This window comes from Thunnus maccoyii, chromosome 17 (genome assembly GCF_910596095.1).
Source record: "Thunnus maccoyii chromosome 17, fThuMac1.1, whole genome shotgun sequence".
Classification (NCBI taxonomy): domain Eukaryota; kingdom Metazoa; phylum Chordata; class Actinopteri; order Scombriformes; family Scombridae; genus Thunnus; species Thunnus maccoyii.
This window is the reverse complement of record NC_056549.1, coordinates 30,242,281-30,256,044: the sequence shown is the minus strand read 5'-3', so window position 1 is coordinate 30,256,044 and position 13,764 is coordinate 30,242,281. Positions and strand designations below refer to the sequence as shown.

The 13,764-nt window shown below is 38.3% G+C and overlaps 1 protein-coding gene across 2 annotated transcripts; it reads right to left on the bottom strand.

The window, feature by feature from the left end:
* Nucleotides 1-991: 991 nt before the first annotated feature.
* On the bottom strand, nucleotides 992-9,073 carry LOC121881787 (SRA stem-loop interacting RNA binding protein). Of its 2 annotated transcripts, none has more exons than XM_042389495.1 (4): nucleotides 8,949-9,073; nucleotides 8,470-8,528; nucleotides 6,303-6,410; nucleotides 992-1,608 (listed from the first exon to the last, which is right to left on the bottom strand). In XM_042389495.1, exons 1-4 carry the CDS (start codon nucleotides 9,013-9,015, stop codon nucleotides 1,540-1,542), a joined length of 303 nt encoding a protein of 100 aa, XP_042245429.1. In that variant the 5' UTR covers nucleotides 9,016-9,073; the 3' UTR covers nucleotides 992-1,539. The 2 variants fall into 2 exon arrangements, with proteins under 2 accessions (XP_042245429.1, XP_042245430.1); XM_042389496.1 differs by lacking the exon at nucleotides 8,949-9,073 and adding an exon at nucleotides 8,620-8,913.
* Between the last annotated feature and the right edge of the window lie 4,691 nt (nucleotides 9,074-13,764).

Here is a 13,764-nt window from a genome sequence, read left to right as displayed (position 1 = left end):
GGACTTGAAACATTTCTGTATCATTAATGAATATTTAAGCGTCATGTTTAAAATATTTTGTTTTTATTGCAAAATATCATAAAATTTGATTTTTCGACATTGCATGAGTTTTTTCATCCAAAACCATTTCGAAATTAAGGACATTCCATTGTTTGCATGCTGGATTAGTGCTTTGAAATCATCATGAGTGGCTATGAGATTAGCATCATCAGAAAATAAAATAGGAAAAAAATCTTTGCAAACTATGGGCAAGTCATTCATTTCAATCAAGAATAGAAGTGAAATCTATCTAATCTATCCTCGTACAAAAATGAATTTTCTCAGTTATGCTCTCAGCAGCTTTAGTATCAGTCTAAAAGGATAACAGCTATTACATTTTCAGTCTAAGGAGATCAGTTCCTTGTAAAGGCAGATGCCACTGCGCATGCGCAGGACTGTGGTTCTGACTAGCATCGCTACCTTGTTGTGCTACATATGACAACCTCTTGACTTTGTACTGAAGTTCTTTGAGAAATTTACAATGTAGCACAACTGCTCTCCTGATACTGAAAATGTGATCGCTATTGAGTTTTTGGAGCTGTTTCTAAACACACTACTGTAACCACTGTCTTTGGGGTGAAGGAACATGTCACCCAGTGCAATGGTGTAGCTCACTGATGTGTTTTTAATAATTTTTGGATATGATATATCAGGCTTTGGATCCACACACACACACACACACACACACACACAATACTTAAAGTAGGATCAGTTCATTGTTAGTTTGGCTCTGCACATGAGATTTGTTGACAATAAGAAAAATATAGAAAATCTCCAGCCTTTATCTTTAACAGGAAACTTTGCTTTTTTCTTGAACTTTTAGTGCCATTTAGGTGGAACTCCCACAGGTAAAATGACACCCTTTGCATTAAGTAAAAGAAGCAACACTACGAGGTTAAAATACCGCATTACAAGCAAAATCCCTTTATCTAACAAAAGATATAACACACAATGGGATTAAACAATGTTTTTATTGCCATACACTAGTTGGTAAATCATGTTCTATAAACTTAAAGTAAATACAAGTTTGCATTGACAATTTATGTACTGATGATGGTATCTGTCACGGTGGTTACAGGCCAATAGAAGTGTGATATTCAGACACACGTGTAGTTTTCATGCCTAGGTGAGGCAAAACATGACACTGACACGGTGGACCAGGGGGTGTATTACATGCTTTGGCATGATACCAGGTTGAACAGTATCACTGACAATAAATAAACACAATCATCACAGCTGGACTGACACATTAAAGCGATGACAATGATACTCAGACCCAAATTCACTGAAGGTGCAAAAGAAAGAACAGTCAGGTCACAGACTTTGGAATGGAAATATAAAACCAATCCTAGTGTACTTCTTTAAGTCTTCATTATGCCCCAAATGGATTTGCAAAAAATGTAAAATATCAAGCAACTATGGCAGCAAAAACAAAAACATAGGGAATCTGAACCTGAGCGTAACAACAGCACATTTGATTTTCTCGTCAAGTACAACACTTTAGTCATACTCGCTGTCTTTGTTTGACTTCTGCCCAGCAAACGGCCGTCTGTTCCTCTGAACCTGGAGCTGAAAACAAAAAACAGGGAGAATGAACTCTGATATGGTATATATATCATTATCTTTCAGGTTCTGCCTATGTCATTAAAACTCATTTTTAGCATGATTCCTAAGATGTGTTTTTTACAACTCTGAAAATGCTAAAATTTGTTTAATGTTGATCACTGTCAAAAATATATAGTGTAATTACATCTACTGTAACTAAATTTGTATTATATTGTATTTGTATTATATTTTTACTATACTGTATTATCATTATAGTTTAGTGCTATCTCTTCTTAATACAATTCCATTTTATTACAATGGAAAGATTGTCATCATTTCCAAGTGAGTATAAACCAATTTAAATGTACAACAGAATTTTGAATATCAGGGACGAACATAGACAACTAAAAGTTAATTTGTTTATTTTACTATTCTTGATGATGATGATGATGATGATGATGATAATAATAATAATAATAATAATAATAATAATAATAATAATAATAATAATAATAATAATAAAGGTCCAAAGATCCCAATGCAATTAGGACCCAAAGCTTCACTGATCCAAGGTAATCAAGAAGCTAAGAGCACTGACCAACAAGGCTTTAAAAGGTGGTTCAACTCCTTGTATATTAAGCATGCTCTAATCTCTATAACAGATATGGTAAATGGTAAATGGACTGTACTTGTATAGCGCCTTTCTAGTCTTCCGACCACTCAAAGCGCTTTTACACTACAAACCACATTCACACACACATTCATATGCTGAAGGGGTACAGGGGCTACCATTCAAGGTCCCAACCTGCCCATCAGAGGAAATTTGATCATTCACACACTGATGGCACAGCCATCAGGAGCAATTTGGGGTTAAGTATCCTGCCCAAGGACACATCGACATGCAGAGGAGCCAGGAATCAAACCGCCGATCTTCCGATTAGTAGACGACCCTCTCTACCTCCTGAGCCACAGCCACCCCTGCATATGAATGCAGAATGTGTAGGCAACAGGACAAGATTTTGGTATCACAAACGTTCTGTTTTCCATTTGTAGTCCGAGTAGTTTGACCAATCACGTGTGAGCTGCCTTTGGCTGCATGCAAGTAAACAGGCGAACAAAAGAGGTGGAACACATTGGCCAAAATGCAATCCCGGAACTCACTGGCTATCATCTCCTGAGAATTTCCCTTTTTGTAAGCTTTTCCTTTCATTTACCTACATTCATATGCAGATACCTGTTTACAGAGATTAGCCGTAATGTCATCTGGACCTAAAACACCTGCAAAAAGTTGTTGATCAAGTTGTGAACAATGAACCGCGCATGGTGGAGGAAGTTTTGGACCGAATATCCATTATGCAAGAGTAAACAGGATGGATAGCAAAACAGCAAAAGCTACCATTATGCCGCTACAGGTACTGAACTTGCAATGTCTGGCATGTAGTCAGGACCACTATCCATATACCGACGACACTACACTAAATGAAGAGAGTATAGCAAAAGAATGCAAAAGAGGACCATGGGATCAGAGCCCTAACAGAAAAACATGTGTAAATGCTTTCTATCCCCTTACACAGTGGGCAGCTGCAATGACAGCATGAGACCATGGAATTACTGTCATATTAAATACGAAAAAAAAGTATGGTTAGAAGATAAAGTATACTTATATTAGACTGAAAATATAATTTTCATATTCCTTTAAATATGATTGAAAAATTAGAACATCCTAAGAATAATATAAGGATTGTTAATCTATTAAAAAAAAAAAAAAAAAAACAGCATCTGCTTCAAATGCCTGGCTCAAGATGGAACTGAACCATTTATCATTTATGCATTCATGATTTAGATAGTGACACAAGTGTGAATACTCCCACAGATCAAAATGAAACTATGTTAGTTATTTTTCACAATCAATACACCCCTTCAAAAAGAAATGAAAATGGAAAAATGTGTTCAGAAAACCTTTTTAGTAGAAGTTCAGCTTTCCAGCGATGCCTTTATGAGGGCGTTGTAAACTAATAATGCATTTCCTGTGGAAAATGCATGTGAATGCTGAAAGCTGAAATAAATTGCATAAATTAAGTATTGCTGAAAACACTACACACTTGTTCAGCATCCCCATCTGTACAATTTTGCAGAATTTTGTTACCATGGCATATTACATTTAAGAGATATGGCAGTTATAGTAAACAATCGTGATCTCAATATTGAGCAAAATAATGGTGATTATAATTTCTGCCATAATCAAGCACCCCTGAAGACAACATAAATTTTGATTTACATACACACACACACACAAAGAGTTTAAATATGTATGTGATAAATTGTAAATATGTATTTAATGAATTGTTTTCTTTAATAAACTGTTACTTGAACATTTTTTAGTGTGCTCCAAAATGTGTATGTGTGCTCCTCAATTTTTTCCATTCAGGAGCACATGTACTCCTTGAGAAAAAAGTAAGCATAGAACACTGCTGTCAGATGTGTTGAAACAATAAGTAACTGCAGCTGGACACAGAAAAAACTCATATATTTGAATGGAGAGTGTAAGAGTACTAGGTGCTTGGGCCCTAAGAAAGGAAAAATTGCAGTACAGAACTACAAAATTTAATTTTGATTGTATATTTCTATAGCACTTTATCACTAAACTGTCACCCTCATTCCATTTTTCCCTTCCCCTCATAGTTTCCCCACTAATGAATTATACATATAAGACCTATAATTATTGTAAAATACATGATCATAACACCAAACTTCATACAAACTTTGTATATAATGTACTGTATGTCTATAGACCTTTCTGCTTTATCCTACACAAATTACCTCTATTCAACTGTTACACCCATCCCCCCCTTTCTTCCTTGCTATTCTCTCTCTCTCCCTCTGAGTTGGAGAGGAGGATTTTGAGTACTCTTCTTGTGAAATATCCCATGACTTTGGCCAAATCTTACATTAATAATAATATTTTTGTAGGAAAATTCGTTGCGAATCCATTGTTACAGGTTTGAAAGTGGTCTGACTTATACTTTAGACGTTAGAATCATTTCTTTGACACAAAGTCCATGCCCAGAGATTGCCTCCCCATTGGTTTACATTGTAAGGTGTGATGTGGCACTCCAACTTTCAGGGCTTATAAAATCTAAACCGTTCAAGTTATTACAAAGTTTTTAATAACTCTTGTTCAGCACAGTGTCATAAGTCATGTATTAAAGTTTGAAGCCGATACCATTAACTCCCTCGGAGGAGATAGTTTTTCTTGGGGGTCCAAAATTGGCGCAAAGTCGTACTTTGATGGGTGTATTGTGGACTTCCTGTTGGATTTAGGTCAGTGGTGTCAGCGTATGATTTGTAGGTCTTGATGAGACAAATAATTGAGTTTTGGTTCGATCTCTCTACGACACTCCTATGGGCCGTGGCGGCCATTTTAGTGACATGGGTGGCGCTGTAGAGCACATTTTGACACTTTGGGGGATCATTTTTACATTTTATCAAATTTTTCACCAGACCTGTTGTGCCAAATTTGGTGAGTTTAGGGGGTCAAATTTAGGTCTGAAGTGGAGAGATGATAAAGAAAGAAAGAAACACAACAGATACAAGAGGGTTAGGGTTACATAATTTTGTCTCAAACAAATATGTAAGATTGGATAATTATCCCCATTAAATGAATGAATAATGTAATAAGTAATGTTTTTGTCCATTTGCTTAATAGGGTTTCTCTCATCTAGTTTTAGGATTAGGAAATATGATCACGTTTTACGTCATATTTATGCAGAAACAGAAAAAAAATTCTAAAGGGTTCATAAACTTAAAAGCACCACTATATAAGGCTGGGTTAAACCCCCGAGTATCTGCTCTTTGCTTGGGCAAGAGTTGCCTTGAAAGGCAGCTTAAAAGTAAGATGGTTAGGGGTTAGGCTGAACAATTTCGAAAAAATATCTAATTGCTATTAGTAGATTGGCTATGTGTCAGACAGATAGCCAATCAACTGTGAAATATTTCAAATGACGATGCAGTGGGGTTTCAGCGCAAGCTTGGAATTTACAGTCAGCAAAAAAGAGGGCAGACTTTCTTAGCTACACCAGCTAACTTTAAAAAATTAAGTGTTTGCATTTGTTTAATTGATGTCTCTTTATCTAGTTTTTGGACTTGCATGGAAATCTGATCATGTTTTAGGTCATATTTATGCCTAAATTGCACTCTGGTGGATGCCAACTGCATCTTGTTCACTGACAATTAAGTTGAATCTAATCTAATCTACAGTAATACAATAATTTAATATTTTATGCATGTTTTCAATGTTTAGTCTAAACATTTTGAATATTTTTGTTTCCAGCCTTACTTACAATCAATTTTAGGCTACCGTTTGAGTTTTTTGCGCAACCTTCATCAGAGTTTCCTCATCAACTGCAGATCAGAATCACATAAAACTAAGATATACTTAGTAAAATATTTACCAAGATCCTTGTGTCTATGCATGTTTGTAAATATGTTAAATTTTGCTATGTTGTATTAATTAAGCTTCCAATACCCACAAGACCTTGCCTTAATTATTAAGATAATTCACTGCATTTTCTGCAAGGCAGCAGTCATCTGTTCATTACTGCTGTTAACTTTGTATCCTCAATTGATACTCTTTATTTTCATGTCATTCCTTGTCACAGCCATATGTACATACTATACATATCCACCACCAACTTCAGTGACCTCAGTAATATATTTACCTTGGTTCCCTCCAGTATGTGTGGGTCTTTCTGCAGCGCATTGTTCAGTCCTTCCTCTGTTGTGAATCCAATCCAGCAGAAGCCTCTGTGGAAACCTGTGTCTTTATCCTGGTACAACACAACACAGCACAGCACACACAAGTAACCCTTACAAGATTTTGCAAGTTTGGCAAGAATAAAGATAGACATTATGTTCATTGAAATAGATGACTTTAAAGTTTCAAGTCTCCATATGTAGATTTTTAAACCATACAGCAATAAAAAGGAAACAAAACGCTGCCTGGAAGGAAGAATACACTCACTAACCAAAAACATATATAATGAAAACAGTGTTTCCCAAAGGACTTTTTAGGGGGGGTTGGTAAGCCACCCAAAACTTACTCTTTTTGGCTTTTTACTCGCAAAGTTTTATTGAGCTTACAGTAACGAACGTCCAGCTATCATCAACTTGAGTAAAATGTTATCTTTCACTTCTCCACCTCTCTGCCCTGCTGTCTAGTCTGTGTGTGTGGGGGGCTTGTCACAGATAAAGATATGTGGTGTCAACAGTGTTGTCATCGATATATACAGTAAAGCAGTTGTTCATGTCAGTGTATTTCTCTACACTAAGTTGAAAGGAATCAAGTGCCCATAAATTAGGTAAATAAACATTAACATCAGGTTTCAGTGCGAGCCTGTCACGTACAAGCCTATCCTCCCGCTATCCTGGGGGGGGGGGGGGCCTTGGCCGTTCAAGGCAATGGTAGGGGAAACACTGGAAAAGTATTTTTTATTTGGAGTAATAATAGTGGCATTTGTAGTGAAAGATCATTTTAATTAGAATTATCTTTATTGTCGCTGAACACACAAACATAGGCGCCTGGGCAACGGAGCAAATGCACCCCCATTATTCAATTAGTTGGAGCAAAGTTATGGTTTTACGATGATAGTTATTTTTTTTTAAAAATAACTTTATCATCATACAGTCCCCGCAATAAGGTGATTATATTTAAGCAGCCTATATCAATGATATTTTTTTCTATTTTCAGCAACTGACAAAAACAAGTAATAAGAAAATCTGCATCCTTGGTTGGTTCAGTCCAACCCATCATGAGAGACAGACAGACAAAGAGGAGCTTTTCCTCACAGCGTCAAAGTGTCTGAATTAACAAACAGCCAGATGTTCAGCAGTGGAAAGTAACTCGTTTAGACTTCCGCAAACTACTTTGCTTTAGTTTCAGTTTTAGTCAGACTTAGGAAGGAATTATTTTTAAATATGATGATGCATCACTCCATGTAATGATCTCTCATCCAGCTTCTCTGCGCTGTGTTCATTATTATGATCAATCTTTCATTTTCTTATACAAGGTAAATGAGAGCTGCAAGTTTACTGTTAGGGGAAAGTAAGGTCTAGTCCTCAACTAAAATGGCCCTTTTAAGTCTTGAGGAGCAAAAGTCACCTTCTGAATTGTGCATTAAAATAGTCCCTGATTTAAGTTAATGTAAGTTAAAATAATCAGCTTTTGAAGGTATGATTATTCATTCCTGTATAACAATACAACTGCATCAGCTAGTAGTGCTAACAGCTACCACTAGAACCTGTGTGTAGGATTGGTATTAGATAGTTGTTGTGAGGCCATTTCATTCATCCAAACTGTTGGTACTTTGTTGCAGTTGTTAGACTTTGAAGATGGCCTTGTGAATTTTGAGAATAGCAGTGCTCAGGTTTAAGAATGTTTAACCAGGTTAAATTATCCTAATCATATTGTGATGTGTTGTAAGACCATTTGTTTGATATGATATGAATGGTTTGTCCTTGTTTAAGCTTGACGGTGGCCTAGTAGCCTGCAACTTACTACCATTTTAGGCTATATAATGTTTTTTATGAATATAACATCGCAATTTTTTTTTCTGGGGGAAGACCACCAGAACCCCCCCCCCCCCCCTCCACACACACAAATTATGTATCTTTCCAAGTTTGCTTCCCCATTTTAATACATAATCAGGCGCCTATGCACGGAAGAACTATATATATGGGTGTTATATAGTACAATAGATAGAACTATGAGTAAAAGTAGAATTTATAGTAGAGCAGCTGTATTGCATTGACTTAGATTGCATAGGTGTTCCTAATAAAATATGTTGTGTTTAGATACGTGTGTGTGAGTGAGAGTAAGAGAGAACTTACAAATGGTAGAAGACACTTCTTCACTGGTCCAAACTGCCCAAAGTACTCCTTCATCTCCTCTGAAGAACAAAGCGCAGCATTTCATTGAAGAGCTCTCGAGCACAACCTCTGAATTTACCTTCAACCCTCTAACATATACTGTATTGATACCTGAGGTGAGAGCTACAGCATTTGAAGCGGTCACATACATATTCCTTGTTGTATTAGATGCATATCGAGATGAAAAGAGGTTCTCTATGAGAAAGCACTGTAATATTGTTTCACATCCCACGGACTCTCCTGGTTCCAGGTTGTGCTTCTCATGCAAGAGCACACGTTCTCTATACGTGCATAGGCTGTTAGCTAACGGAGGTTACAATGTGATAGTGATGTTTAGGGTATAAGTCACGAGAGAACGATGTAAAAAATAAAGTGAGTGGCTACAGAAGCATATTCCGCAGCCACAAAATGGGAACGATACTTTAGAACAATCGACTTACTGCCAGCTATAGTCCATGGTATTTTAGACACGAAGACTTCGAAAACTCTCCTGGACGGCGCAGCCATCTTTCGTCCTTGGTGTGCCACTCTGACCTATGACGTACATTCACGTGATGCAAAGGGTACATCTCAAGTCTCTTAATTTATGTCTCCTCGCTCCTCGCCTGAACCGGAAGTTGTTCCTGATGCGCCATTTTGACGAGCGTCCCAAGTCTCTTATTTTGCGAGGAGGAGCGAGGAAACATGAGAGCAGCCTTCACGGAAGTCTTTTACCAGCCGACACGCCCCCTTATTGGATATCAGTTATTGATTGGACGCTGCACCTGATCTGACTGATCTGATACATCATTGCAGTTTCATACCGAAGTGGAGACAGATTATAGATTCAATTTAAATGTATCACTCCCAAGTTTTCTGCTTTACTTGTTTTCTGATTCATCATATAGTTAAAATCTATTAATTGTCGGTCTGATCAACAAAAGAACCATTAACAACTTTCTTCATGTATTAGAAAGATTTTTCTTTTCATGATCTATTATTTCCTCCATTAAACTGTTTCTTGCTGACAGATAGATTCTACTTGACTTTAATTTTATCCATAATAACAGTTAAACTCATTCATATTTTACATAATTTATCGTCATTTCCATTCAGTCACATGCGAGGCTGAAAATTCCTGAGCGTCGGGTTTGATATGAGTTACATCATTTCCATTTTCCCTGAAACATTTAGCCAAATACATATTTTCCAGTGTTCAGAAGAAATGATCATATTCTGGGTTATTGAATGATGAATTCACTATCAGGATTATCAAAAAATACAGATACAAATAATCAATAAATAGTATAAACGCATTCTGCTAGTAGAAATGGTTCCTGTGCGTCTGAGCAGGACACACTACAAATACAGAATGCAGGTTTTTATTTAGGTGTTTGTTAAACAGGTAACAGGCTGCAGAGAGGAAACAGCTGCTCTAGCGGTGATAACTGTGAACCTTTATTAGTATTAGCACAGTGCACATGTGTGCAGACACAAACTCCATCAGAAGTTTCTACAGCTGTTAAAGCCGTCTGACAGCTGATTCAGCTGTGATCAGCTGTTGCCGTCATCAGAAACGGACGTCGCTTCTCATGACGCTTCAGAGGAAAGCCCGTCTCAAGTCTCTTAAAACAAATTTCCTCGTTTCCTCTCTCCTCGCTTGGTTAGCTTGCGTCTCTTCTTGCATCCACGGTGGGAGGGACTAAGACGCAAGGAAAAGACGCAAGTGAGGGAAACGTGGATGCAATTTAAGAGACTTGGGATGCACCCAAGGACTTGCGAAGTAGGGGGAGGTATTTCGGGTGTCAATGGGTGGAAATGGGAAGAGTGGGAAGTGGGAAGAACCAGGGGGTGTGTCGGTCAGTTAAGTGAAATGAAGCCTGCGGAAGAAACACCGGGACCATCAGGGTGAAACAGTCCGTGGAGGAGTTGCTGTGTTCGACTGCACAGATAGGAAATCCCTCGGCAGTTACTTATTATCTCTAAACATCTGACGGCAGGGTTCAATGCTTACTTTTTTGTCAAGGAGTACATGTGTTCCTAAATGAAAAAATTAGGAGCACACAGAAATTTAGGAGCACACTGAAAAATGTTCAAGTAACTGTTTATTAAAGACAACAATCTATTACATTCATATTTAAATGCTTTGTGTGTGTGTGTATGTAAATCAAAATTTATGTTCTCTTTAGGGGTGCTTGATTATGGCCAAAAGCATAATCACAATTATTTTTGCTCGATATTGAATCACGGTTATTTAATACGATTACCTCATTTTTGGCGATTGCCGATATATGCAAATATTTTTTCCCACTTGGCTGAGGAAACTATTACACATGCAAGCATGGATTGTACTTGGTATGATCAAAAAAGACAATATATGAGGGAAGAACTCAGGAAGACTAGAGTTCCAGAGCTCAGCATTAAAACCTTAATGAACCTGGCAAGTGGGTGGAGTAGCAGTTTTTTGGGGTTTTTTTGAGTTTATTAGACAGACAGGATTGATGTGTAGGATTTAATATTTGGTCTACAGTCCAAAGCGGAGGGTGGCGGTAATGTGCCTAATATGCAAGTTGCCAACTGCTGTTATAACCCAAAAAGAGGAGAATAAGAGGTTTTTTCAGACAGAGTGGTACATCCTGTCAGCCGAGGGATTTCCTATCTGTGCAGCTGAACACAGCAACTCCTCCACGGACTGTTTCACCTTGATGGCCCCAGAGTTTCTTCCGCAGGCTTCATTTCACTTAACTGACCGACAGACCCCCTGGTTCTTCCCACTTTAATCTGAATAACAAACCGGGGCTCGGTGGTCCGGTTGGATCCAAACAGAGAGCCAGTGCTAGCTGAGAGCCGAGCGGAGGCTAACTGGTTATGCTTGCTTCTGGTCATGCTGCAGCTAATGCTCCATTAACCTTATTAGTGTCGCCACTTTCTGTATCCGTCGTTTCAACTTTAAATCCTTCTAGCATCTCATATAGTCTTATAGTTGTAATTTGCAGTCGCACAGTGTGCGAGTAAATTATTTTTCCACTTTGCACATATCTATTTTTAGGTACAAACTCGCACTGTAGAGCCCTGTGGCAGTACACATTTCAATCAAACTTTGACCAGGTCATGTGGGTTAAAAGTGTTAAAAGTTCACAATGATGACACAGCTGTGAGCAAGTGAGCCTTATATGACAAACATCATCTGATTCACATGAAATTTTCAAGGTGTGCTCTACAGTTGATATACAGCAACATGATGTTTATTTAATGCATGTTTTCTAGCACCATATAGTGGACACAGGAAATTATATTTAACTCCTTCATGCAATGTTAGATAACAGACAACTAAAGTTACACGTCTTTGTCCAGCAAGTACTCATGGCACCGTACATTTAAACGTACGATAGACATGAAGTGCAATCAGGCAGATTCCCAGAGCCATGGAGACAAGCTTTGTGATACGTCAGCTTTCAGAAAGTCCCAGAAAACGCCATTTTATTGACGTGATTGGTACTACTGGTGGCTCAATTACTGGGCGTCGTGATGGCCTGATGATGTGTCACCATGCCAGCTTACAAACACAGCCAGCTTGAGCTTGGCTCTTCCTACTTGGTCACACCGACATCGAAGTAAGACATGTTTCTGTATCTGACATGTATCTGTTACCGTTGAGATTTGATGTTACACCATGACAGGAAGTTGCTATAACTTTATTGTACATGCTCCAGTCTGCACCAAACTTTACATGTTTGATAAGAGTCCCGGCCTGAACACGTCTACATGACAATATTTATCAGTGATGCAAACTGGCTGAATAGCGCCCCCTACGAAAATACAGTATAGCAGCCCCAGCAGCAGGCAAAATAGTGGACAAAGGAAGTGATGTTTATCTCCTTCTTGCACTGTCTGAAAACAGCCCGGGTCTGAAGACATCTACGTGCCCGTGACAGAAGTCCTTTGACTGCGCCGCGGCCCGACATGCACAAAGGTGCGAGGGCCCGTTCAACACTGCTTGCAGCTTTAATTATTCCGCCACTTCAGATGTAAATTTGACCCCCTAAACATGCTCAAAAACTCACCAAATTTGGCATGCACCAGGTCTGGTGAAAAATTTGATAAAATGTAAAAATTAATCCCCAAAGTGCCAATATGTGCTCTCTAGTGCCACCACCGCAGTGCAATTGAAAGGCTGTCACGGGAATGTAGATGTCTTCAGACCCGGGTCTGACAGGCAGCTCAGTGAAGTGGAGCCTGAGGAGGAAGCACCAGGACCGTCAGGGTGACACAGTCCATTGAGGGAAGCACAGTCAGGCGGCGGAGGGGAAGGTGACCTATTGGTCTCTCATAATTGGCAGCATTCGCTGATGCCGATATTTCATTTTAGAGCTTTTATCGGCCGATACTGATGATGTGCCGATAATATCGTGCATCCCTACTTTTAACCCACATGACCTGGTCAAAGTTTGATTGAAATGTGTACTGTCAGATGTGTAGAGACAATAAGTAACTGCAGCTGGACACAGACATGTAAAGTTTGGTGCTATTGGAGCATGTACAATAAAGTTAGCAATTTCCTCTGTCATGGCGAAACATCAAATCTCAACGGTGCGAGGATGACAATTTTCTGCAGGGTGAGACATGTCTGTCTTGCTCACCCATGTGTCATCAAAATTATTGATGTTTTGGGCCCATTCACTTTAATTTCAATAAATAATTTGAAAACTTTTGATGAGTTTGTGTGTAAAAGAAATTCACTTCCTAATTTTTATCAAGTCTATTTTTAGAAAAGTAAAGACTTTTAACCCACATGACCTGGTCAAAGTTTGATTGACATGTGTACTGTCAGGTGTGTAGAGACAATAAGTAACTGCAAGTGGACACAGAAAAATATGCATATATTTGAAGGGAGAGTGTGAGCGAACTGCTGGGTGCTTGGGCCTTAATAAAGGAAAAAGAGCTACAAAATTTAGTCAAAACAGTCACCCTCACTCCATTTTTCCATTCCCCTCATAGGTAATCCCCACTACTGATTATACATATAAGACCTACAATTATTTTAAAATAAATGATAATAACCCCAAACTTCATACAAAGTTTGTACATAATGTAGTGTAAGTATATAGACCTTTCTGCTATATCCTATAAAACTGAGCTACATTCAACTGTCACACCCATCCCCTGCCTTTCTTCCCTCCTTCTCCCTGTCAGATTGAGAGCAGGATTTCAGAGCAGTCTTCTAGTGGAAATATCTTCATAAATCCCATGACTTTGGCCAAATCTTACATTAAAAAT

Bases quoted from the DNA above. Each gene is read 5' to 3' on its own strand.
- LOC121881787 (XM_042389495.1), bottom strand. From the start codon at position 9,015: ATGGCTGCGCCGTCCAGGAGAGTTTTCGAAGTCTTCGTGTCTAAAATA. The intron at 8,529-8,948 runs GTAAGTCGATTG...TTTGTTCTTCAG, and splicing joins ACCATGGACTATAGCTGGCA to AGGAGATGAAGGAGTACTTT. The intron at 6,411-8,469 runs GTAAGTTCTCTC...GTGTTGTACCAG, and splicing joins AGAAGTGTCTTCTACCATTT to GATAAAGACACAGGTTTCCA.